Genomic DNA, 24,790 nt, shown 5'->3' on the forward strand with positions numbered 1-24,790 from the left:
TTATTAATTAAATTAATTAATAAAGTATATATTATATAATAAATTAAATTAATTATGATTAATACTTAATTAATGAGAACCTACCTATCCTGTCTCTGAACTCTGAAATGTGCTCCCCCTAGGGCAAAGTGGAAAGAGCATTGGACGACTGGACTCAAATCCTGTCTCAGACACTTCTTAGGTTTCAGGCCCAGTTTCCTCATCTGCAAGATGGGAATCCTAGTAACGCCCCCTTCCCTCACAGAATTGTTTTGAGGATCAGATGAGATGACATATGCCAAACACTTTGCAAACCCTAAAGCACCTTCTATGTGCTCACTATTATTACTGTTATTTTTCTCCCACTTTGATGGAATTCAGACAGAAACAGTCCCAGGACAAGCCTCTCTCATGCTATTTATTATTCCGCAGTGTTCAACGTTCTGCAGACCTTTTCATGGATGGAGAAAATAGCTGCTTTTTGTAATTGAATGGAAATATCAGGATTTATTATTATTCATTATTCTTGTTAGTTAAGGTAGCAAAGACTGGTAGAGAGAAAGCTGACCAACTTTAAAGTCAGGAAGGCCTACTTTCAAGTTCACCTCTCATGTACATTAGTTGTGTGACTTTTGGTAAAAACTGGACAGCTCTCTTAGACTAAGGATCAGGAAAGGTGCAAACTTGCATTGGCAAAGGGTATTTCCCTCTCTAGGAAGCTTTCTATACAGAGAAAATCATTGGCCGGTCCAAGTCTCCCCTTTGTTATCCTCCTGGCCCCTTTCCTGGCCCCTTTCCTACCGGTTTTATGACTGGCTTATCCTGGTAATTCTCTCAGCACCCTGAAAAAATCTACCACCCCTGTGGCCTGTTTCCCCCAGAAATATTTCACTGTGAGGCCTGCCCCCTTCTCTCAGCCGTGAGTTCCTCCTGGATCCTCTATTTTGCGGAAGGACCCAGGCCAGTCTGCCTGCATCCTCTTTCTAAGCCTGTCTCTGACTTTTCTGAGCTGTCGAATCATGCCTCCACACTGGGCGTTCCTTCCACTCCCATCTTCCATAATTCCACATTCTATATGTGTTATCTTCACCTATTAGACTACAAACTCCTTATGGACAGAGATTTTCTTTCTGTTTGCTTAGCGATTAGCATAGTGCCTGGCGCTTAGTAGGAACTTCACAAATGCTTGCTTCCTTCCTATCCTCTCTCCTGTTGTCTTTATCGTCATCAAGGCTACATGCCAAGGTTGCATGGCTAGTTCATCCTTGATTATCTGTCCCAAATCATAACCTCTTAAGGTACCTGCCATTTTTCCTCTGATACCCAGGGTCTCCTTTTTCTTGTGCAATTAAATATGAGACCAGATGGTTTCTGAGTTCCCTTCCAACACTGAGATTCTTTGATTTGGTGGCTATAATCAGGTCAAACATAGCAGTTCACCTCTTGGCTTCTTCTACTTTTGAAGAGTAATTGAGGGAAATCAAGAATTTATCAGCTGCTCTACTTTTAACAGAAAGAAAGCTCACCATTCTACAGACAGCTGAAACCTCCAATTACTACTCACTTTTTGCCTAAAGTGGGGGCACATCTCTAAAAGCGAGAGCTAATGATATATTTAATACATCAACTGTATATGGCTTGCATCTTTTGGAATAAAGATTATTTCTGAAAATGGCTTTAAAATGATCATCTCTGTAATACTCTTATAACTGGTTGGACTTCATCTAATAATTCAAGGGGAAATGGAATGCATTCAGCAGAATTTCCACTTAGAATTAAAAACAATAATGCAATGAAATGATGATATGTTCGATTTATAATTACATGCTTTAAAAATAGATTTATAAAAGCATTTCTAGTTATAGGATGTTAGAGCTGGAAGGTATCTTAAATATCACTTAGTCTAGATTTGTTATTTCATAGGTAAGGAAATCAAGGGAAAATGACCTGCCCAAGGTCACGTAGCTCATTAGTGGCAGAGCAAGGACGAGTACTAGGCTTTCTAATGTGCATCTCAGTGTTCCATCCACTGTATGGTGCTGCCCTCTTAAAAAAAAAAGCCTTATCCTCACTGCACTCTTTTTCCTGGATACTAGGGGAGAAGGCTCATTTGTGGCAGCTGTTCTTGGGACTGATGATCTGGAAATGCCTATACCACAAAAAAAACCCCAAAAGGCCTTAATATGTGCCTTTTTATTTTAAAGAACAATCTTACAAATTAATTTAAATATCTTAAGATAACTCCCTTTGACATGTGCAGGGAAGGAAGCTCCTTCTCCAAGGGAAGATTGGCTCCCATGTTGAACCCTGGAGTCTTATAGACACTTGCTCGTGGTGCCGAGGGGTCCAGTCATTTGCCCAGAGTCACACTGCCCCATATGAGTCAAAGGCAGAGCTTAAATCCAGATCTTTCTGATTTCTAGACCACCTGTTTATGGCCCTCCTCCAATGGTTCTGAAACCACTGTGGTCTGGGGATCTCCAGGGGTCCCTGAGATCATTTCGAGAATATATTAAGGTCAAAGCTCTTTTCATAAAAATAATATGATATTTTAATTTGTAATAGAGTCAATATCAAGAGACATAACCCAGATAACAAAAGCTCTTGGGGGTGGAGGGGATCCTCAGCAAATGTTAAGAATGTAAAGGAATCCTTAAACTAATGTGTTTGCGAACCATGGCCCCAAGTCATGCTCACTCAGTCAATAATTATGAAACATTTATTAAGCGCCTATTGTGTGCCAGACCAATATATGATGTAATACTTACCCTGGAGTCTTCTGAGAGACTGCGTGCTTCTACACTGACTGATCCCTTTGAGATGATGGGAAATGTTGAAACTTTGCTTATATCTCAGTCAGTCATTCATTTAACAAGCACTTCCTCTGTGTCAGTGTGCCAAGTACTGGGGGTACAAAGGTAGACAAAAGCATGATCCTTACCCTCAGGGAACTCACATTCTAACATGGAACATGACAAGCAAATAGTCCCACACTGCCATCTCTGGATGGTTCAAACGAGAATATCTCTGGTTTGTTTGGGGTTCTTTTGTTTTGGGAGGGTGTGTTTGTTCTGTAAACCTTAATGTTTCATCACCATCTCAGTTATTTTCCTTCTAACAATTATAATTTCTCCTAAGTCTGGCTGTCCCATTTCATTTCAGCTTCTGGATGCGTGTTCCCTGCGCCTCAGGATGACGTGCCCAGCCAAGACCATGTACACCCTGGATGGAAAGCCTTTGACCTCTTGGAATGACATCGAGAGGGACATGGTCATTTGTGTTTCAGCTGGAAACCATTTCATAAGCCATAAAGGTACTCCATGATCTTAAATTGATCAGGTTTCAGTTACCTCTTGGTAAATACTCGTTTGTTTTTTCTTAACCTACAGAATACAAAAAGCTTCCTGACTTTTAAAATTCCTCGATAGTGAACATTTCAAATGTTTTGCTTCCCCTCTCATAGAACCACACATTCTAGTCAATTAAATTTCACTATAAGCTTGAGTCTTACCTTCCATACGCTTTGCTATAGTGAAGGATTCTGGATAAGGCAGATTACTTGGGGACCTCAGCCAAACAAGATTTAATTAAAGAACTATCAACAGTTCTATTTGAAAAACTAAGCCCATAACCTAAATCCCAAAGATAGTATATTTTAGTGAGGCCCTGCTGTATGTATACCTCTGACGATTTAATACTGAATATTTTATTAAGCAGAAATAGAACAACTTTTAGACTTTCCTCCCTTCCTTCCTTCCTTCCTTCCTTCCTTCCTTCCTTCCTTCCTTCCTTCCTTCCTTCCTTCCTTCCTTTCTTTCTTTCTTCCTTCCTTCCTTCCTTCCTTCCTTCCTTCCTTCCTTCCTTCCTTCCTTCCTTCCTTCCTTCCTTCCTTCCTTCCTTCCTTCCTTTCTTTCTTTCTTTCTTTCTTTCTTTCTTTCTTTCTTTCTTTCTTTCTTTCTTTCTTTCTTTCTTTCTTTCTTTCTTTCTTTCTTTCTTTCTTTCTATTAATTTCTAGCTTAGGACCACTGTTTTAGAGTAGGAAGGTACCTTACCAATCATGTAGTTTAGTCCACTAAAAAGCAGGCCCAAAGATTTTAGACAGCTATCCCAAGATCACAGAGGCAGCAAATAGCTGAGCTAGGTTTAGAACCAGGCCCTCTGACTCCGGAGCCAACATTTTTCCCCATAATGCCAGGCTGTCACTGCTTTTAGCAATGACTTTTCATCTCTTATCTTATTTCTTTCATGGCAATATAACCTGAAAGTACTTTTTTTCTCTCTCTTGCTGACCGATCTTGTAGACTTCTAGTGTGAGGTGGTATGTAACTTTATGAAAAGAACATTAGATTTCAAGCCAGAAAGCCTTTGTTTGAGTCCTGAGCTTTGATGCTGACTAGCTATTTAACTGATGGTCAAGCTATTTAATTTCTCTGAGCCTTTTTTTCTCATCTGTAAAGTAGAAATATTACTATTCCTACCATGGACTTCATGAAATTGTAAAGGAAGTGCTTTATAAAGTGTTAGTTTAGTCATTATAGATATGCCAGTTATTCATTCCCCTGATGAATTTAAAACTGCTTCTTGCAATTTATGATACAGTAACAAAAAAAAAAAACAACACAAAGAGAAAATCCAATCCAACAACATGGTTTCCAGGGAATTTTCAGGCAAACTGGCATCACTTTAAGAAAGAAAAAAATGCAATTGGAAAAAACAAAGTCTAGATAAGGAAAGGACTTCAGGGACCACCTTTTCAAACCCCCTTATTCTACAGATGAGAAAGCTGCACCTCACCAAGTGAAGTGCCTTGTCCCTAGGTCACGCAGGGAGTAATGGTTGGAGGTAGAATTTGAACCCAGGTTCTCTGACTCCAGGACCAGTGTTCTTTTCTACTGTGTTAGGAATTTGGGCTGATTTATATCATTACAAGGAAAATTTAGTGTCTGGATATAGTGGTAGCACCCCTGTAACAGTAAGAACTCTAGACATTTTCCTTTAAAACACTAACCATTAATGTGTATTTAGCACATACATAGGGGAAGTTTCCAAAACTATAGTACGTGATGACGGTGATGATGTTGATAAGCCGCAGGAATACAAAAGGTATTGAAGGCTTTAGGTGGATAACGGAGCTGAAGAGTTTGTGATACAGAGTGAGGAAAGTGAGGTCAGGAACTCTGAGGGACCTCTGATCCCAAGACGCCACCTCATCCTCTGCTGCTTTATCATTAACTGGCTCCTCTTTGCTGTTCACCATATGGCTGCAATCATTCTCTACTCACGTCTTAATCCATAAGTATTCATAGAGTACCGTCATTCAGTACACAGTTTAGGTGAAGAGACCCAAAAACCCAGGAGGTGATTAGAGAACAGAGACATGGGATTTCCCAGAGTAGCCTGACTCTTGAACTCCACACTTCAAGGTTGCAAGCCTTGCCCATATGACATTTCTATCCTTATTTTCCAACTGATGTAGGATACCAACCAAAATAAGAGGGTATGCGGGTCAGAGAGAGATACAGTTTGCATTCTTAGCAGTAGACATGCAGGGAATTACATAAAATAAGGAATGCAAATATCATCTTCATAAACATTTATCCACTTCATAGAGACACAGGCCCAGGCAAAGATGACGTTGGCATGATCCATTTTGGATCCACAGTGATATCACTGTGAATTACCATTACTGAAAATGAGGCTTCCCTCCCTTTGGAAGTTGCTTCATGGCAGTCTTTACTCTCAACATTTGTTAATTCTCCAGAGGGCGCAGAATAAATTCCTGGTGGGATATGGTATGGTGTGGGTCTTGACATGGTGACTTTGTGGCCTGGAGGAATGAATAGATTTCCTCCCTGAGAGTGACAGATGTACTGAGGGAATCTCTTTGATGTCAAAGATACTCATTTGATTTTACTTCAGAAGGTTATGGTGGATGAGTTGGGTTTTTTTCTATTTATTTCATTTCTTTAAAAAATAATTGGTATGTTTCAAAAGGTACATTTCATGGCTCTCCTAAGGAGACAGACTGAGGCACTGAGAGTGTGCTATGCCTGGTTTTGGCTCCAATGTGCTCTACATTTATGGGCATTGGGGGGGGCATTTAACTGCCAGAGAAGGCTTTCATTCCACACATGACTTTCCTATGACATACTGGCTAGACTGCAGTGGGGAAATTTCTGCACTCCAACATAACCTTTCTTTTTTTAGGCATCATAGTATAGTGTGGGGAAGTTGAGGGATGTAGAAATGAATAATGGAAAAGTCCGATTGCCTGAAAATGGATCTGATTTTGCAAAAACAGTCATCGAGTGTTTGAATAACTTTCACCCTCAGATTCTTAGACAGATCAATATCAAAGCAAGTTGTAAACGACAGTGAAGGAATGAATGCTATTTGTCTGTGCTGTGATCTAGATGAGAATTCTCCCCACCAGCTGTTAGAATCGGTCTCTTTTTTCTGTCTGGGATCTTTCCTAAACATCAGCTAGTTTTTTGAGATCCATTTCTGCCTAGCCTAGAGTCACCTGGCAGTCTGCCCCGAGTTCTCCTTCCCCCTTTACTGCAGTGTTTCTGGATTTAACAGTAACACATACCTGAGAAGTTAAAAAAAGAAAGGAAAGCGTATGCGATGATCCAGCCAGGGCCTGAGCAGCCCAACCTCTGAGTTTCTCATCATGCCAGAGTCCAAAAAGCGACTGTCTGTAAATGTGATGATCTATTTGCTAAAATGCTCTTTGCAGATGTAAAGCAACGGGTGGCTATGCGAGCAAACTATGCCCGTGTGAGAAAACTGATGGGGCCTCAAGCCACAGACATCATTGCATCTGCCACAGAGAGGCCAGCATCCAAGGTAGGTTTCTATTCCATCACTTCCGCTCTGAATTGCCGTATTCTGGGCTTGGTTTCGTGATAGTGCTTGATGTGTCCACATCGACATATCTGCGATGACATAACAATTCCAAATTGACCATCATTTCGCACAGCCTATCTTAGAAGCTATTACCTTACACATTTTACATGGAGTGACATTGGATGCCTCAAATCTTCTCCTGGAAAATCAATAAAACTAGACTAAGTAATGCCAGTAAAATTACTATATTAAGGCTATTTTTTTCCAGGAAAAAAAAATGGCAGCCACTAGTTAATACCAAAAGTTAATTCTTCCTGTTTGGTGGAAAAAGACTATATTTTAGGAAAGCTTAGTGAGTTCACAAAACTCATGACTTGAAGTCAGTGTGGAATATGTAACTAGCATGTCAACAACTGATTCTGCTGTCAAAGTCTATTTTTCTACCCCATAGCCATTTTTGGCTTTAGAAACAGGATCTGAGTTTGAATCCTCCCTACGCTTCTTACTACCTGGGTCACTTGGAGCGGTGCACTTTAACACGTTTATCTATAAAGAAGAAGAGGGGTTGGACTAAGTGCATTCTAAAACCCTTTCCAACCTGGTTAGGCCATAGATAGCCAACTACTTCTCCAGGACTTCAATGCTTAATTTTCTTGAGGATGCAGATTTAGCCACGCAGAAATGAAGGTGTTTCTGACCAGTGAATGCCACAGAAACCCATTGCTCTTTTCATTTCTGTTCTTCCTACCCCACCTGACTTACAGTCTGCTCAGGTATGTGATGGAACCAGATCATAAGGCTGGGGGTGTGAGGGGGAGGCAGGGAGGCGGTTGTTAAATTGTCACTGTGTGAATGCTACAGATCCAGGCTGTTTGTTTTGTTGATTGGCTAGACTTAAGGATATACATCCCCCAGCCCCTCTTAATTACAATGTCTTCCCTCTCCTGATTATTTCCTATTAACTCCATATACAGTTAGTTTGTATGTTGTGTCTCCAGTTAGATTGTGACCTCCCTTAAGGGAATTTTGCCCTTTTATGACTCTTTTTGTATCCCTAGTGCTTAGCACAATGCGTGGTACATCACAGGCATCTAAGTATTTAAGACTGATAGTCTGATGGAGAAAATGTTAATTCAGATTAAACTTTAAAATGTGCCCTGTCCTTGGAGAGCCCACTGTTAAACATTTTCCTATAGTCTGCTACTTATAGCAGAAACCCTAGTATCACCTAAGGAAGATGTTTCAGCATCCTTCCTAAGAGCGGTGTAAAAGGACTAATAGATGAACCAGAGAGGTCAGATTGAGAAGCACACCTGACCTCAAATATGGAAAATGAACAAAATGAAGTATTTCAAGGAAAAACTTTCAAAGGGCATTTTTACAAAGGAGGAGCAGGGAGGGTCATTGCCAGCTTTTCCATCCCAATTACAAACATGAAGCAAAAAACTTCATTATTTTTTTTCTCCAATGTAAGGGTAGCTCCCACCATTCCCCCCTTTTTAAAAAAAGCAATAGTGCCCTAAGGTGAAACGCCGGTGAATGTTTTTGGCTTCTGTTCACAGAGGAGAATTTCCTAGCAATGCTCTTCTTTCTTCTTCTCCTTTGGAAGCACCTCATGGCCTTGCCTGAAAATAAATTGCAGCCTAGCTAAGTGTGTACAGAATAGCTCAGCCAGCCCCATACCTCAATCCGCTACCGTAATGTGCTGCGGGAAGCTGTAGATCATTTCTCCTGAAGGGGACTCATGGTAATCACTGCAAATGGCATGGTATTTACTCCCAGTTCTGCAAATCAGCAGGGCTATATGAATAAATTCCAACTGCCAGGACCTGCTCCAGAAAGAAAATCACATTTAGGTAAAAATACACAAAACATCTCCATTAACGGTGCTTTGCCCTTCCATGGACCTCTTTAAGTTGAGATTTCAAAGCTTCCTTGATGTTTATTAAAGAAATTTTGTGACTCCAATGGGAGATTGATTTTAGCATTATCTCCATTTTTAGGGATGAGGTTGAAGCCAGAGGGGCTAAGTAGCTTCTTCTGAGAATGGGCTTGTCCTATAGGGTCACTTCACTATGTTAGTCGTTCATCCTGTAGGGTTATTTCACTGAAGTTTCCACATTTTCATGAAAACATTTTTTGAAATTTTTATTTGTGAAAAAAAAAACAACCTTATCATGCTGCCACCAAGGAAAAGCTGATTGGCTATGAAAATGGTCTAATTTCACCCTGGATCAAATGTGCAAATTTCTGTGAAAATCTGAGCTCTTACATGTGAATCCTCCTGAAGCGAAAATTGGTAATGTCACACACAGTGATATAAGGCACCCAGAGACATAAGGCAAAAGTCTTAACTGAACTTTTCTATTACTAGTAAATGGGATTTCAGATGCGATATAACAGTCATCAACACATCACATTTTGTTGGGGAGGTAGAGTTACTCAGTTCACAGACTCAAAGCTTGTCGGTGTAGCACCCTAGTTCAGAGCCACTTGTAAGTTAGCAAAAAAAAAAAAAGTAAATCAGTTCCTGCTCCATTTTTATTTATTGGTGTTCCTCTTTGGTTGACTTTCTGGGTCACCCAGTAGCAGTAACTAGATTTTCAGTCAATGCCAGAATGGAAGATGATTTTAGCCCTGTTCAGCCATCCTAGATTTTAATAAATCTGGTAATTTCCTTTGGGGATATATTTATCACATTTGAATCAGTTCCAGATATGTGCCCACTTCAGATTTCAATATTTTTGTATCCACTGGAAGCCATTTTATTTATTAAAATAGACTGCTTCTATCCCAGGGCCTTTTCAGAGAAATTTATAGCCTGCCATTTACAAACACTAGTAAGGTATTCCAGATGCAAATCAGCCTAGAAGCATCTGTCCAATGCTGTCCCTAGAGGAACTCTATTTTATTACCTACCTTGAGCCCCTGTTGCCTGATCCCATGCGGGGACACAGAGTTGCCACAAGAATGTGGTCATTCTCAAAGCGGAACCTCTTGGCATGCCTACAGTCAAATCCCAACAGCCTAGCTGGAGCCAGCATTTTTAGACTGTCTGACAAGGTATGTAAATGAGAGATATTTCATCTCTACACCTGTTTCAATTTTGGAAGTTGATGAATGGACAATGTTATCCAAAAGTGCAAAGGAAAATTTGTGTCTTCAAGGGGTACCGTCAAGGTTGGTACTGAGATAAAAATTCAACACACCATTTTTTGTGTGGGTTCAAAAGGCCCATAAATACTTTCTGTGGCTTTTTAAATAACAGATTCGGGTCTCTTCTTCTGCAGAGAAAACAAAATTCACTTAGAAATCAATGCTGACAGCCAGCCTAGCCTTTCTGAGTTGACCAGTAATAATGATCTGCTTGCAACTGCTCATTGAGAGAAATCGGATTTCCCTGAGACAGCAAATTTCTTTAGTATAATTTGGACAGGACTGATCAATAAGAGAAATGAGTTCACATTGTTCTAAATTATGAAAGAAATCAGATGCAAAGTTACTTATTAATGGGGAGTTTGGGCACATTGCAATGGTGACTGTCAATTTTTCTTTTTGAAAATTTCAGACAAATAGGACAGACTCAGTCTTGTCTCTGTACACAACTCCTTATTTTGAAGGCTGGTGAGTAGAAAGAGCTCTCTTTTCTATAAACTAAAATTTGACATAAAAGGGAATCATTTACAGCAGGATGCTTTCCGTTAGGGGGCCAAAAGGTAACATCAAGCAAGACCACTTGGTGGGAGGCTCTTTTGGGTGAGGCCATGTTGACAGGTGTTTTCTGATGAGCATTTCCTGCTAGCTATGACATTTTCTAGTCTTAGGAACCTCGAATATGAAATCACTATCTATGAGCTATCTGTCTACACCGTTCATGGGAATACAAAGCCACAGAGAGAAATATGCCCATACATATCCATGATGCATCTTGCTGAGTAGGAAGGAGGAAAACAAGCTAGCTATATAACCAGTGAAGATGTCAGGGGCATCATGGTGGTGCAGCACACATATTTTTATGCTTAAGGATCCATGGTTTTAATGGTTCAGGTAATTCTTGCATATGCCAACTGACCTCTCCTTGAAGCTAGAAAGCTAGGGGTGAAGTGGATAGAGCACCAGGCCTGGAGTCAGGAAGATATGAGTTCAAATCTAGCCTCAGGCACTTGCTAGCTGTGTGACTTAACCTCTATCTGCCTCAGTTTCCTCATCTGTAAAACAGGAATAATCATAGCACCTACCTTTTAAGGCTATTGTAAGAAAAAATGGGATAATATTTGTTAAAAAAAAAACACTTTGCAGACCTTAAATTCTACTTTCCTTTGTTTGTTTTCCTCCTTGCCATTCCACTCTAAATACCTTTCAGCATTCTTTATAAACAATTAGGCCACTTGAGTAATTTTAGATTTACCCTTGGATTCCTCTAACTTATTACCTAGTCCAGAAAATGAGCTCCATGCTAGTATGGCCCACAAACCAAAAAGCCAATAAGTTTTACTAAGTCTTAATTTCCAGAAAGTGGGAAAATTGGTTCTATAAAAGGAACTCTTTTCAAATTTTTAAAAATTTATTTAGTATTTTATTTTTCCTGAGTTACATATAGAAACAATTTTTACTATTCGTTTTTAAAACTTTTGAGTTCCAAATGCTTTCCCTTCCTTCATTCCACCATCTTGATTGACAAAGGCAAGCAATTTGTTATAGGTTGTACATGTGTAATTATGCAAAATATTTCTGTATTAGTTATGCCATGAAAGAAAACATAGACCAAAAAAAACCCTTAAGAAAAATAAAGAAAATTTTTAAAAAGTCTGCTTCAATCTGTATTCATTCTCCATCAGTTCTTTCTCTGGAGATCAATAGCATTTTTCATCATAAGTCCTTCAGAGTTGTCTTAGTTCATTGTATGTCTGAGAAGAGTTAAGTCATTTACCACTGACCATCTTGCAATATTGCTGTTACTTTATACACCGTACATTTAACTTTGCATCAGCTCATGTAAGTCTTACCAGATTTTTCTGAGAGCATCCTGCTCATCATTTCTTATAGCACAGTGTGTGTTCGTCCTTCATTGCTGAAGACCATGACATCAGAGAAATGATGACATGACTTGCACTTGACTTTGTTTTGAGAGAGGGAGGGCTGTGCAGGTCACCAGCCTCACTTCTCCTCCTGAGCCATCTGGGTGCAGTGACCAGATATTCATCGGAATGACTGGAGATGACCCAGGATGAGGCAGTTGGGGTTAAGTGACTTGCCCAAGGTCACACAGCTAGTGAGTATCAAGTGTCTGAGGTGAGAATTGAACTCATGTCCTCCTCACTCCTGCACTGGTGCTCTATCCTCTGTGCCACTGAGCTGCCCCAATAGCACAGAACTGTTCCGTTATAATCACATACCACATTTTGTTCTGCCATTCCCCAATTCATAGGCATCCCCTCAATTTCCAATTCTTTGCCACCAGAAAAGAGTTACTATACATATTTTTGTGTATAAAAGTCCTTTTCCTTTTTGTTTTTTTCCTTTTTGTTTGGGATATAGACCTAGTAGTGGTATTTCTAGATCTAAGGCTATGTATGCATGGTTTTATAGCCCTTTGCGCACAGTTCCAAATTGCTCTACAGAATGGTTGAATCAGTTCACAACTCCATCAACAGTGCATTAATATCTCATTTTTCCCATATCCCCTCCAACGTTTGTCATTTTTCTTTTCTTTCCTATTAGCCAATCTAATAGGTATGAGGTAGTACCTCAGAATTGTTTTAATTTGCATATTTTCATGTGGCTATAGATAAATTTGATTACTTCATCTGAAAACTGTTCATATCATTTCATCATTTATCAATTGGGAAATGGTTCTTATTTTTATTGACCCAGCTCTCTATATGCTTAAGAAATGAGGCCTTTATCAGAGAAACTTGCTTCAAATATTTTTATACTGCTAACTGTATTTCTCTCCATCCTATACCCTGCCCATTTATTCTATTGTCTCTCTCCTTTCACTCTGTCCTTCCTCAAAAGTGTTTTGCTTCTGACTACCCTCCCTCAATCTGCCCTCTCTTGTATCACTCCTCCTCGCTTTGTCATCTCACCCCTCCCCCACTTTCCTGTAAGATAATAAAGATTTTTATACCCAATTAAATCTGCATGTTATCCCTCTTTGAGCCAATTCTGATGAGAGTAAGGTTCACTCACTCCCCCTCATTTCCCCACTCTTCCCCTCCACTGTAAAAAGCTTTTTCTTTCCTCTTTTACATGAGATAATTTACCCCATTCTACTTCTTTCCCTTTCTCCCAGTACATTCTCCTCTTACCCCTTAATTTGATGTTTTTAGATATTCTTTCATATTCAACTCACATCTGTGCCCTCTATTTATATATACTCCTCCTAACTACCCTAATAATGAGAAAGGTCTTATGAGTTACAAATATCATCTTCCCGTGTGTGAATGTAAACAGTTTAGCTTTATTAAGTCCCTTATAATTTTCCTTTCCTGTTTATCTTTTTATGCTTCTCTTGAGTCTTGTATTTGAAAGTCAAATTTTCTATTCAGTTCTGTTCTTTTTATCAAAACTGCTTGAAAATCCTCTATTTCATTGAATGTCCATTTTTCTCCTGAAGGATTATACTGAGATTTGCTGGGTAGGTGATTCTTTGTTGTAATCTTATCTCCTTTGCCCTCTAGAATATCATATTCCAAACTCTTCAATCTTTTAATGTAGAAGTTGCTAAATCTTGTGTTATCCTGGCTATGGCTCCCCCATACTTGAATTACTTCTTTCTGTCTGCCAGCCATATTTTCTCCTTGACCTGGGAGCTCTGGAATTTGATTATGGTATTTCTGGGAGTTTTCATTTTGGGTTTTTTTTTTGAGAAGGTGATCAATGGATTCTTTAATTTTCTATTTTACCTCTGGTTCTAGAATATCAGGAAAGTTTTTCTTTATAATTTCTTGAAAGATGAGGTGAAGGATTTTTTTTCTTATGACTTTCAGGTAGTCCATTCATTTTTAAATTTTCTCTGCTGCATCTATTTTCCAGATCATTTGCTTTTCCAGTGTCTTCTATTTTTTTCATTCTTTTGTTTTTGTTTTATTGTTTCTTGATTTCTCATAAAATAATTAGTTTCCATTTGCTCAATCCTAATTTTTAAAAAAATTACTTTCTTCAGTGAGTTTTTGTACCTTCTTTTCCATTTGTCTAATTCTACTTTATAGGGAACTTGATTTTTTTTTAAATTCAGTGACATTTTGTGCCTCTTTTCCCATTTGATCAATTATGCTTTTTAAGGCAAGGCTTTTTGGACCTCTTTTTCCACTTGGGTTAGTCTATTTTTAAGATGACTTTTTTTCAGTGTATTTTTGTGTCTCCTGTACCAAGTTGTTGACTTGTTTTTCATGATTTTCTTGCATCACTCTCATTTCTCTTCTCAATTTTTCCTTTAATTCTCTTACTTGATTTTCAAAATCTTTTTTGAGCTCTTCCATGGACTGAGACCAATTCATATTTTTCCTGGAGGCTTTGGATGCAAGAACTTTGACTTTGTTATCTTCTCAGTGTGTGTTTTGATCTTCATTGTCACCACAGTAACTTTCTATGATCAGAATTTTTTCTGCTGTTTGCTCATTTTTCTAGCCTGTTTATTGACTTTTAACTCTGTTGAAGTAATTCTCTGCTTCCAGGGTGGAGGGCACACTGTCCCAGGCTTCAGGGGGTTTTGTGCAGCTGATTTCAGAGATACTTCTAGGAACCTGTAAGTTTTCAATTCTTCTAAGGTGGCATGATCTAAAGAGAGGTCTGTTTACTATTCTTCTGGTCTGTGTTCTGGTGTGTGAGTGAGCACAGACACTCTTTTCTGCCCTGGAACTGTGGGGAGTGTCCCCCCCTCCACTGTAGCTACACACTCTGCTGTGCTAGTGTTCTTCATTGCCCTGGGACTGCCACCCAAGACTGCAACCCAGATCTGAGTATGGGCAAAGCAACATTCTTCCCTTGGTGCTAACAAAGAGACCTCTGAAATCTCCTTCTGACCATTTATTCAACCCTTTACAATTTGTGGGGGGCAGCTAGGTGGTGCAGTGGGTAGACCACCAGTGCAGGAGTCAGGAGGACCTGAGTTCAAATCTCACCTCAGACATTTGATACTCACTAGCTGCGTCACCTTGGGCAAGTCACTTAATCCCAGTTGCCTCATCTGGGGTCATCTCTAGTTATCCTGATGAATATCTGGTCACTGGATTCAGATGGTCTGGAGGAGAAGTGAGGCTGGTCACCTGCACAGCCCTCCCTCACTCAAAACAAAATCAAGTGCAAGTCATGTCATTATTTCTCTGATGGCATGCTCTTCTTTGGCAATGAAGGACGAACACACATACAATTTATGGGCTGAAAGCACCAGAAGCAGCTACTTCCACTGCTGATTCAGTGGCTCCCAAGGTTTAGTCCTGATTTGCTGGGACTGGGGCTGTGCTGGCTCAGGCTACATTGGACTATGCTCCACTCTCACCAGATGTGACAGACCTTTCCTGCTGACTTTCTAAGTTGTCTTTGGCTGGAAAATCATTTCACTTCATCTTTTTGTGGGTTCTGCTGCTACAGGAATCATTTTATGGCATTTTTAAAAAGTGTTCAGAGAAGTTTGAGGGAAAGCTCAGGCCATTTGCTACCTTTTCTCCCTAAAAGGAGATCTTTTAAACATATTCAAGGCAATAGGGTTGTTTTTTGGGGAAAAAAAATTTAGGTACAATCTCTTTAAGAGACTCACTAAAGAGTGACCATAATCCAATGTGTTAGCCCAGCCAGTAAGGCAGTACTGCCAAAGTGAGTAGGTGGGGGTCAGGAGGCAGGAAAGGATCTGGAGTTGGGTGTAGCCATCTTTTTTCCCCAGAGAAATTCATTAGTGATTCCAATCACAGTAGACTGGATATAGTCAATATATTTAAGCAGGAGCAAGCAAAACAACCATCACTGGTGTTTTAAAACTTAACTCTCTCAGTTCTGCTAACACAAAGCAATCATATGTAAGGAAAGAGGAAAAGGGTCAAATGAGAGCTTGACTTTAGGGAGGCAGTGCTGTTGGGCAGTCAAGGTGCGTGTCTTCCTACATGTATACTAATGAGCCCTGTTGGCACATCTCTTTTTCTGGAAAGGTGACCAGGAAGGCATATACTGTGTATTTCCCCAAGGATCTTCACCTTTACGTGCTTGAACACATGGAGTCAAGCTAACCTGAGATCTCTTAAACCAGATCCCTAGTGAGTAGGTCTGGGATGGACTTGTGTTCCAAGGTCATGTGAAGTAGTGCTCTGGATAGTACTTGAGAAGGACAGAGTTAAGGTCAGGAAGACCTGAGTCTAAACCCTTCCTTAGACATCTATTAGCTATCTGGACAAATCACTTCAGCTCTCTTGGCTTCAAAGAGGTGGTTGGACTCAGTGGCCTTCAAAGTTCCTTCTACCTTAAATCTCTGATCCTGTGATCTTTTGGAGACTACTCTCTCATCACAAGGTTCTTTGTTGGATAGGGAGCAAAACTGATGCCAAGAGCTAGGGTCATAACACAGTTACCAAAATGAGCAACGAAAATAATGTTTGGGTTTAGGGATAACCAGCCAAAGTTTGCCTCAGGGTCCTGAGCAGTAGAAGATAAAGGCTTCTGGGTTAGAAGTGATAAAGCTTCCTATGATAATGAAACTTCCTTCTGATGGTGATATAGTCTTTCCTTTTAAAGGTCATAAAAACTATATAATGCCAGCACAGTGCTACCTGCAGAATTAATTTCCATTAAGAAGGATAATAATTTGGAGGGTGAGGAAAACAACCAGCTTGATTTGTGTGTTTTTTCTACCCAAAGTCAATGATAGTGACTCTTCCTCCACTTGGGGAGTTAATTTCTTCTTAGCTTATGAAACTGTCTTGTTTGTCCTCACTGTATATGCTCCCCACATAGTTAATATATAAGCCTGGTGTGCTGAGGAGGCATGCCTTATCGAGGTGATCTTCTATGTGTGCAGATTACTTTTCACATGAATACTGGCTTTTGCTATCACAAATGACTGAAAGACGTGAAGTCTTTAAATCACAGCGGCTCTTGGAAAAAATGAGTTTTCAGGTTATTTCCCCTCCCACCTCCACTTTGCCTTATAAAATGAGTTAGTCTAGTTTGGGAAATCTGTGATGTGCCTACAGGTAGAAACTGTTCATTCTCATTTGAAATAAGCTCATCTGGATATTGAAATAGATGCCTGTCACCTTGAACCTGTTAATTCCCCTCTCTGGGCCTCAGTTTCCTCATCTTTAAAATTATGGGGCTGCACCCAATGATCTCTAAGTTTCTTTCTAGCATTGACAGTCTATGTTCTGTGTACCAAAATCTCTCTTCCATTTTAGAAATGGAATATTCTTGTTCTATTCTTGTTGCTATTTATATATTGATGGAATGCTATTATGCCTTCTACTAATGTATCTTTTATTTATTAGTGTCAGTCCAATGAAGGAGTTTTTAATCTTGAGTCTGTAAGCTAATTTTAAAAAATATTTTGAATAACTGTATTTCAATATAATTGATTTCCTTTGTAATGCTGTATATTTTATTTTATACACTTACAAACATTATCCTGAGAAGAGATTCATAGACTTCACCAGATCACCAAAAGAGTTCATGATGTAAAAAAAATGCTAAGAACTCCTTGGTTAGTGAACTGGGCTCATTTTAGTGTAGCAATATTTCTAGACATACAGTAACAAGAGAGAGCCTGGTATAATGGAGAGATGTCTTGCCTTGGAATCGGAAAGACCTGCAGTCAAGGTCTATCTCTCATCTATTGACTATAACTATTGGCAAGAGACAGCCTCCTAAGTTTCAAGGTAATTCTATTAATCACTCAGCAGCCATTTATTAGAGGACCTACTATGTGCTAGGCACTGGTGATATAAAGACAAAAAAAAAATTAGTAGTACCCACTCTCTAGGATGAGTTTTGGATCTGCGTATCAGTGGAGGGAGTTTCCATTAAGGAGTTGGCAATACCTATGAAATCTCAGATCTTCCCTCCCCCTCTACAAAACCCAACACTAAAACCAAAGAGACTATAACTGTAGAGTTTCTTGAACATTTCTCATTTCAGGATAAAGTAAATGCTTTTCATGTTAAAGACAATGTATAACTGTGCCTCTGCCTTGGCCTCCACTTGACCCACATATATACAGCCTGACTTGGAAGGAAGACAATTGTCACCCCTCTTCAGAAGTGAGAGGATATATGTCTGAGAAGAGAGGGTCCCCCTCCATGAACTGCATGCCCCCTGGTACTGTCAAATTAGGGAAAGAGAAATTGCCTCATATGGGGCCATCTGAATTTTTCATGTTAAAGTAATCCCACAGCATCCCCAGTTTCTTCATTCCATAAATCACAAAGTAAAATCCACTCCCTCACAGGCTATATTCTCTGTGACTCTGGCATGTGGTGTCATACATAATCTGAAAATATTCAAACATTTTTCCAAAACAGTCATCACTTTTTGGCATCAGGATTCTATGGTGTAGCATCGCTGCCAAAAAGTGCATGTGACTGGAGTTCAGCCAATGTAGGTGATTTCCAAATAGGAGTCATTGTATATGCTCCATTGCAGAAGCATGCAGGACCTTGGGATATGGTTGTGACACTTCTAAGGTTGACCAAGGTAGTGTGTAATATTAGACCAGGGCTCATCAGGCCAGCTTGGTACTTAGGTTTGAGCCTGGCATGAAATGAAACACTCAATAATCTCTCTAACATAGCAGGTTTACTTAGCAATAGCAGAGGAGGTCATTCAGAGCAGGCAAAGGATGATCAGTTTAGGACACAAGGTTAATTTCATTGACTATAGCCTCCCTGCCTCTATGTTATCCACAGAGGTCTGCCAGACAAACCTCAGGGTCCAGCTCAATCTCCTCATGAAATTTTTAAGTATTATTAAAGTATTATTTATTTGATCAACAAAAATCTGTTTTAGCTCCCTTGAACCCTCTATCCCACTGGAAAAAGAAAAAAAATTCCTTGTAACAAATATGCATAGTTACTCGAAACATTGTCTATGTTAAAAAAAAATCTAATTCTTTAGTCCATCACTTCTCAGAGATGGAGAGTAACATCATCATAAACTCTTTGGAATCATAAATGGTCACATTGTATTGATCAAAGTTCTTATACCTTTCAAAGTTGTTTGCCATTATGATATTTTGTTAATGTATAAATTGTTCTCCTTGTTTTGTTCATTTCAGCCTTTATCAGTTTATGAGTCTTCAAAACTGATTTTATAATTTGAATTTTAAATATGATTTGTTCTTTTGGCTCTTCTCACTTCACATTGCATCGGTTCATACAGATCTTTCATATCTTTTGAAATCATCTATCTCCTTATCTCTTAAAGCACAGTAGTATTCCCTCACATTCATATACAACAACTTGTTCAGCCATTCCCCAGTTGGCGGGTAACACCTTAGGGAGTTACCACCACAAAAAAGAATGGCTTAGATATTTTTGTAATAGAGGATCTTTTCTTCTTTTCTTGATCTTTTTGGGTTTGGGTTTATCAGTAGCATAGCTGGATCAAAGGGCATGCTTTGTTGAGTAACTTTTTCTACATAATTCCAAATTGCTTGCCAGAATGGCTGTTTACAAGTCTTAGAACAGCCCATCAATGTTAGTGATTTCTCATAGCTTTCCAATATTTGTCATTTTTCTATAAAAAAAAATAAAATCCAATACCAATAAAATCCATCAGGAAGGGAATGAGAGAGGAATTCCATTTAAAATAATTATAGAATGTATGACTCTAGTGAATCTACCTACCAAGAGGCACACAAGAATCATATGAATACAACTCCATACCTTTGTTTGCATAAATAAAGATAAGCCCAAATAGTTGGGAAAATATTAATTGTTTGTGGATGGGATGAGTCAGTATAATCAAAGTGACAACACTGCCTAAATTAATTTACTGATTCAATGCCATACCAAAATCAAACTACCACAAGATTGCTTTATAGAAATAAAAAAAATGAAATTCATATGGAGGTTAAAAAAGACCAATAATCTCATGAATTTTTGTGTTCTGGTTATCAAGAAGTCATACCAACAGACTGAACCTTCATCCTCTGAAACAATTAGTGTTGAGGACAGTTTTAATTCCTTTAAAGGCAACAAACCTTCACATCCCCTATGGGGGGAGATTCTGGAAGATTCCTATAACCACACAGGCAATTTTAGTATCAGCACACTATATTAGGTAGACATAGCCTAACATAGCACAGATAGAGGGCTGGAAGTCTCACCCCTTTGACAAGTTAAACTTTGGGAATCTAGAGAAGAGCCTTGTAGTGACATGTACATCTCCCTGAATCCTAGACTTCACTGAAGGACTATGGAAATCAGCAGATGTAATTTGGACAGGAATGAACTGTATATCATTCTTGGTAACTGTATATGTATATGTGTGTGCATATATGTGTATGTATATACATGTGTATCTAAGACTCAGAAAGATGAATTATTTGACTGTAAGCACATGGCCTCCCATGTACTTATATCAAGCAGGTAGATAGTGCAGTGGATAGAGAACTGAAACTGAAGTCAAGAGGACCTGAGTTGAAATCTGGTCTCAAATAGTAACTGTGTGACCCTAGACAAGTCATTTAACCTTGTTTGCCTCAGTTTCTTCAACTATAAAATGAGTTGGAGAAGGAAATGGCAAACCACTCCAGGATCTTTGCCAAGAAAACCCCAAATGGGGTCACAGTCAGACATGACCGAAAAAAGCCTGAACAACAAGTCATTCCCTCCCCCACTATCTCCACCACCACCATGTTTTTTTTCATCACCAGGTTTTTGAAGTGATCCAACCTTACATGCCACAACTTCTAATTCCTTCACCATTCTTGTCTTTGAAGATACTCAAACTCATTAATGCTCTTTCAAACATGGAATTCCCAACATTAAACATGATCTTCCATAGTAGGATTATTGTCCTCATCATTCAATACACCACTCCCTACTTCTCAGTATAACCTAAGATTCTGGTAGCTTCTGGGGCTGCCTATGTCATACTTATAACTCATATTGTGCTTTCTGTCTAGCAAAACCCCCCAAGACTGTTGGTGCCTCTCCTATCCTGTACTTGTCAGGTTGATTTTCTTTGTATCCAAGTGAAGAGATCTAGAAGAATGCCCCCATCATATTGAGTGGACCCCCTAAGGATGATTTACAGAAGGTTCTGGACAAGAGTTTCAGAAATGATACACCAATAATGGGTTGGAATTGTCAGTTTTGACAAGAACATCAATAAAAATTAAGATATGCTAAAAATGCCTTTCTGTAATCACAGTTGTACAATAGGAATAAATCTGACACCATCTTGTTTAACCCTTTCATTTTATGGATGAGGAAACTGAGACTCAAATTAATCAAGTTTCCCAAAGTCATGTGGCTAAAAATGGAAAGAGTTGGAATTTGAACCCAGGTCCTCTGGCTCCAAATCCTGTGGTCTTTCCACTGCATCACAATGCATTAAAGCATAAATAGGACTTTAAATTTATTCTCATTAAAATTCATCTCATTAGATTTCATTGATCATTCCTTTGATTCCATTCCGTTGATTATTCTAGGTTGTTGAGTTCCTTTGGGAACCTAACTCTGGCATTCGTTGTGATAGCTAGCACTCCCAACTTGGTAGGGTAGTAAGAAGCCCACTAGTAGAAATCAGTTATTGTTACCACATCTGACCCTTTGGATGTAAGTCAGTCCTCCTTATTTTTACAGAATCACAGAATTATATCACTAGTCCCTTAGAGATCATCAATATAATCCTGCCAATTTCACAGATGAGGAAACTGAGACACACACACACAAACACACACACCCATAAACTCACACGTGACCAAGCACATGAAAACAGCTTCTGTGTATCTTCAGACTCTTCCTTCTACCAGAAGGAGAATATGACAAGATGGTTTTCTTACAAAAGTCAGAAACCTACCAGCACATATACACTCTAATGGAAATCCCAAGTAGAGCTACTGTACAATTAGGAGATAACAACTTTCCCTCCCTCTCTCTCTCTCTCTCTCTTTTTATGTCTTTCTTTTTCCTGCTAACACTAAAGTCCAATATTAATGGAAAACCCATTAAAAAAAAGCTATTATCCTATGAGGGAAAAGTGAATGCACTCAAGTGTAAAAGGAAGACTTATCGATCAATTTTCCGTTAAACCTTGCTTGTCTGACACTTTGCAGTTGAGGAATGTGTTTTTATTGCTTGGCCAGATAGTTCAGATTTCCGGTCAGTCTTGGTAAAGACCCCTTTTATAACATTGATAAAATTTTATCACAGAGCTATGAAAACAAAATTAGATTTCATAACTCACACCAGACCTTGAAGGAGCTGTCTCAATAAATTTTACAAATCTTATCAAGCTTAATGCATCAATTCTGATGAATTTGTTTTTTAATTTAATAGTGACTATTACTGAGTTTAGTATTTTTTTCCCCTTCACAGGGAAAGGCCTCGTTCATCTGCTTCTAAACAAATGATTACAGTAGAGAAGCCACATTAAAAAAAAAATGAATGAAGACAACCTGAATTCAGATGAATACAATTCTCCTAACCAAATCTGGACATTTAAAGAAAGTTCAAATTAAGCTCAATAGTACAATGTGTTTTTCCTCAAGTTTGGGAAAATTGCCTCTTTTGTTTAATAAAATGTCTGTAAACCATCTGTCATTTGGTGGTGAAGTATATCCCATAGAAAAGAGGAGATAGGCTTGGCCAAGGAGGTACTCCTTGTGGAGAAAGATGAAGACATACGCTGGTTCTGGTTTGCCAATCTGCAAGAGCTGATATGAAGGATCAATCCCCCAGAGGGGCTGGAAGGGCTAAGCAGGAGAATGACTCTTGCTGTTAACCCTCTTCAATCTCAATAATGTCCACTGGCCAGCTTAAAACTCAGGTTTGGGGTGGGTTGTCTCTTTTTCCCTTTTTTCATCATATACTTGCTGGTCTGACTTAGCTAGCTTTTGAAAGCTAGCCTAAACCACAAAACAAAGAAGTGTCTTCCAGCAATCAAGGAAATGTCATGAGATAGAAACCAGCTTTCCTGAGCTCATGGAACATTGTGGAAATTTTGACTGTAAGGTCAAGGAGCCACAGGTTTCAAATGACCATGTTTGACTTCATGGTAGGTACACCTGATTTCCTCTTAGGTATCTTCAGCTATGTTCCTGCAAAGCAGGGATCTTCTTAAAGTAGTCACATGACATCTATGGTTTGTCTTTGTTATTTTTAGATTAACCACCTCCTACCCACTCACCCCCACCCCCAGTCCTTGATCTCCACCTTGATCTAACTTGTAGGGGAAGAAAATTTGGTGGACTCCAGTTCATTCCACTTTGTTTCTTGACATTCCAGGGAAGTAATTAAAGGAGGACATGGTCAGTCAAATATATTAGCAACCTTTATACAATCCCTTCTCCCTCAAAAATCCATGAAATATCACTTTCATTTCAAGTCATTGTTGACTTCCTCTCTTTTCTCTTCTTTCTTTTCCCCTCCTCTTTTTTCTTCCCTTCCCTTCCCTTCCCTTCCCTTCCCTTCCCTTCCCTTCCCTTCCCTTCCCTTCCCTTCCCTTCCCTTCCCTTCCTTTAACACACACACACACACACACACACACACACACACACACACACACACACACACACACTCCTGCAAACAGGCCTATTCACCAACTCCTGTACCAAGAAAAGCTTTCTTGTGTTTAAAAAGGCCCCCATACCTCCACTGTTACCTGTTCATCTCTACTTATTGATATCCTATCCATCTTTCAAAACCTAGGTCAAAATATCTCTAATTAAGATGGCAGCATGAAGATTATAGAGAAACACAACTCTCCTACTCTTTCCTTCTTTTCCCTTTCTTTCTCTTTCCTTCCTTTATTTCCCTTCCCTTCTCCTTTTCTTCTAGTCATAACACTTAGAAGATTTGTCTGTGCACATCTCTAAAAAAATAATTAGGTAGCATGAATGAGCAGTCAAATCTTCACTCTCTTCCTTTGTGTGGCTTATGCCAATGATAGAAAATTTAGGGGATCTCAGTACAGGAGGTCTGCTCTGAATAAAAATTTTAACAAGAGTCAATGGAAGGATAGGACATCAATTTTAGTTAGCTTTTCTGCAAGTATATGGAGTGAAGAATAAAGTTGCTCTTGGATACGTGTTTTCATTTGCACATTTTTATGAGAGGAAGTTAATCTGCACACTTGGGGGACCTGTAATTTCAATGCTGTAGTTATTCCTTACACTAATGCAGATGACAATTCCACCCACGCATCAGTTGATGGTCTTCACGACTTGTTGTGGCCAAATAATTCATCACCTGATGGTTAACTCTCTGATGGTAAACCTCTCTGAATGCAATGGATTTGATCTTCATGTGGTAGTAAAGCTGTCTATCCAGGGGTCCAACTCAAAGCTTCTTCAGTGTGAGAGAACCTGACAGATTTAATGCTTTGTGGACTATACTTGAAGAATGCAGAGTTACCTCCCCACCATGAGATAAGTCAACAATAGAACTTTAGTAGAAGAAGGTTGACAATCCACTTCAAATGGTATACAGTGGAGAGAGCTCCAAGTCTGAAGTCAGGAAGACCTCAGTTCAAATCCAGCCTTAGATACTTGCTAACTGTGTGACCTTGGGCAAGTCAATTAACCTTGTTTGCCTCAGTTCCCTCATCTGTAAAATGAACTGGAGAAGGAAATGGCAAACCACTCCAGTATCTGTGCCAAGAAAACCCCAAATGGAGTCAGAATGAGAGACAACTGAATAACGAATGGACACAGTGAAGTAAGTCTCATTACGTGAGAAGCAAATTGGTATAGTGGAATGAATACTGATTTTTTTGTAATTTTTTTTATTTTAAACTTATGTAGATGTATATA

At 39.1% G+C, this 24,790-nt stretch overlaps 1 protein-coding gene across 2 annotated transcripts in view; it reads left to right on the forward strand.

Annotated features, from left to right (window-relative positions):
* The window catches only part of LOC140510513 (doublecortin domain-containing protein 1-like), an 80,264-nt gene extending 57,689 nt beyond the window's left edge, over positions 1 to 22,575 (forward strand). For both annotated transcript variants that reach the window (XM_072619244.1, XM_072619246.1), the window contains exons 15-18: positions 3,142 to 3,292; positions 6,719 to 6,828; positions 10,397 to 10,452; positions 22,356 to 22,575. In XM_072619244.1, the coding sequence (XP_072475345.1) occupies positions 3,142 to 3,292; positions 6,719 to 6,828; positions 10,397 to 10,452; positions 22,356 to 22,413 (375 nt within the window). In that variant the 3' untranslated portion in view covers positions 22,414 to 22,575. The remainder of the gene's footprint in view (positions 1 to 3,141; positions 3,293 to 6,718; positions 6,829 to 10,396; positions 10,453 to 22,355) is intronic.
* The last annotated feature ends 2,215 nt before the right edge of the window (positions 22,576 to 24,790 follow it).

The sequence above is a fragment of the Notamacropus eugenii genome, chromosome 6 (assembly GCF_028372415.1).
Source record: "Notamacropus eugenii isolate mMacEug1 chromosome 6, mMacEug1.pri_v2, whole genome shotgun sequence".
Lineage (NCBI taxonomy): Eukaryota > Metazoa > Chordata > Mammalia > Diprotodontia > Macropodidae > Notamacropus > Notamacropus eugenii.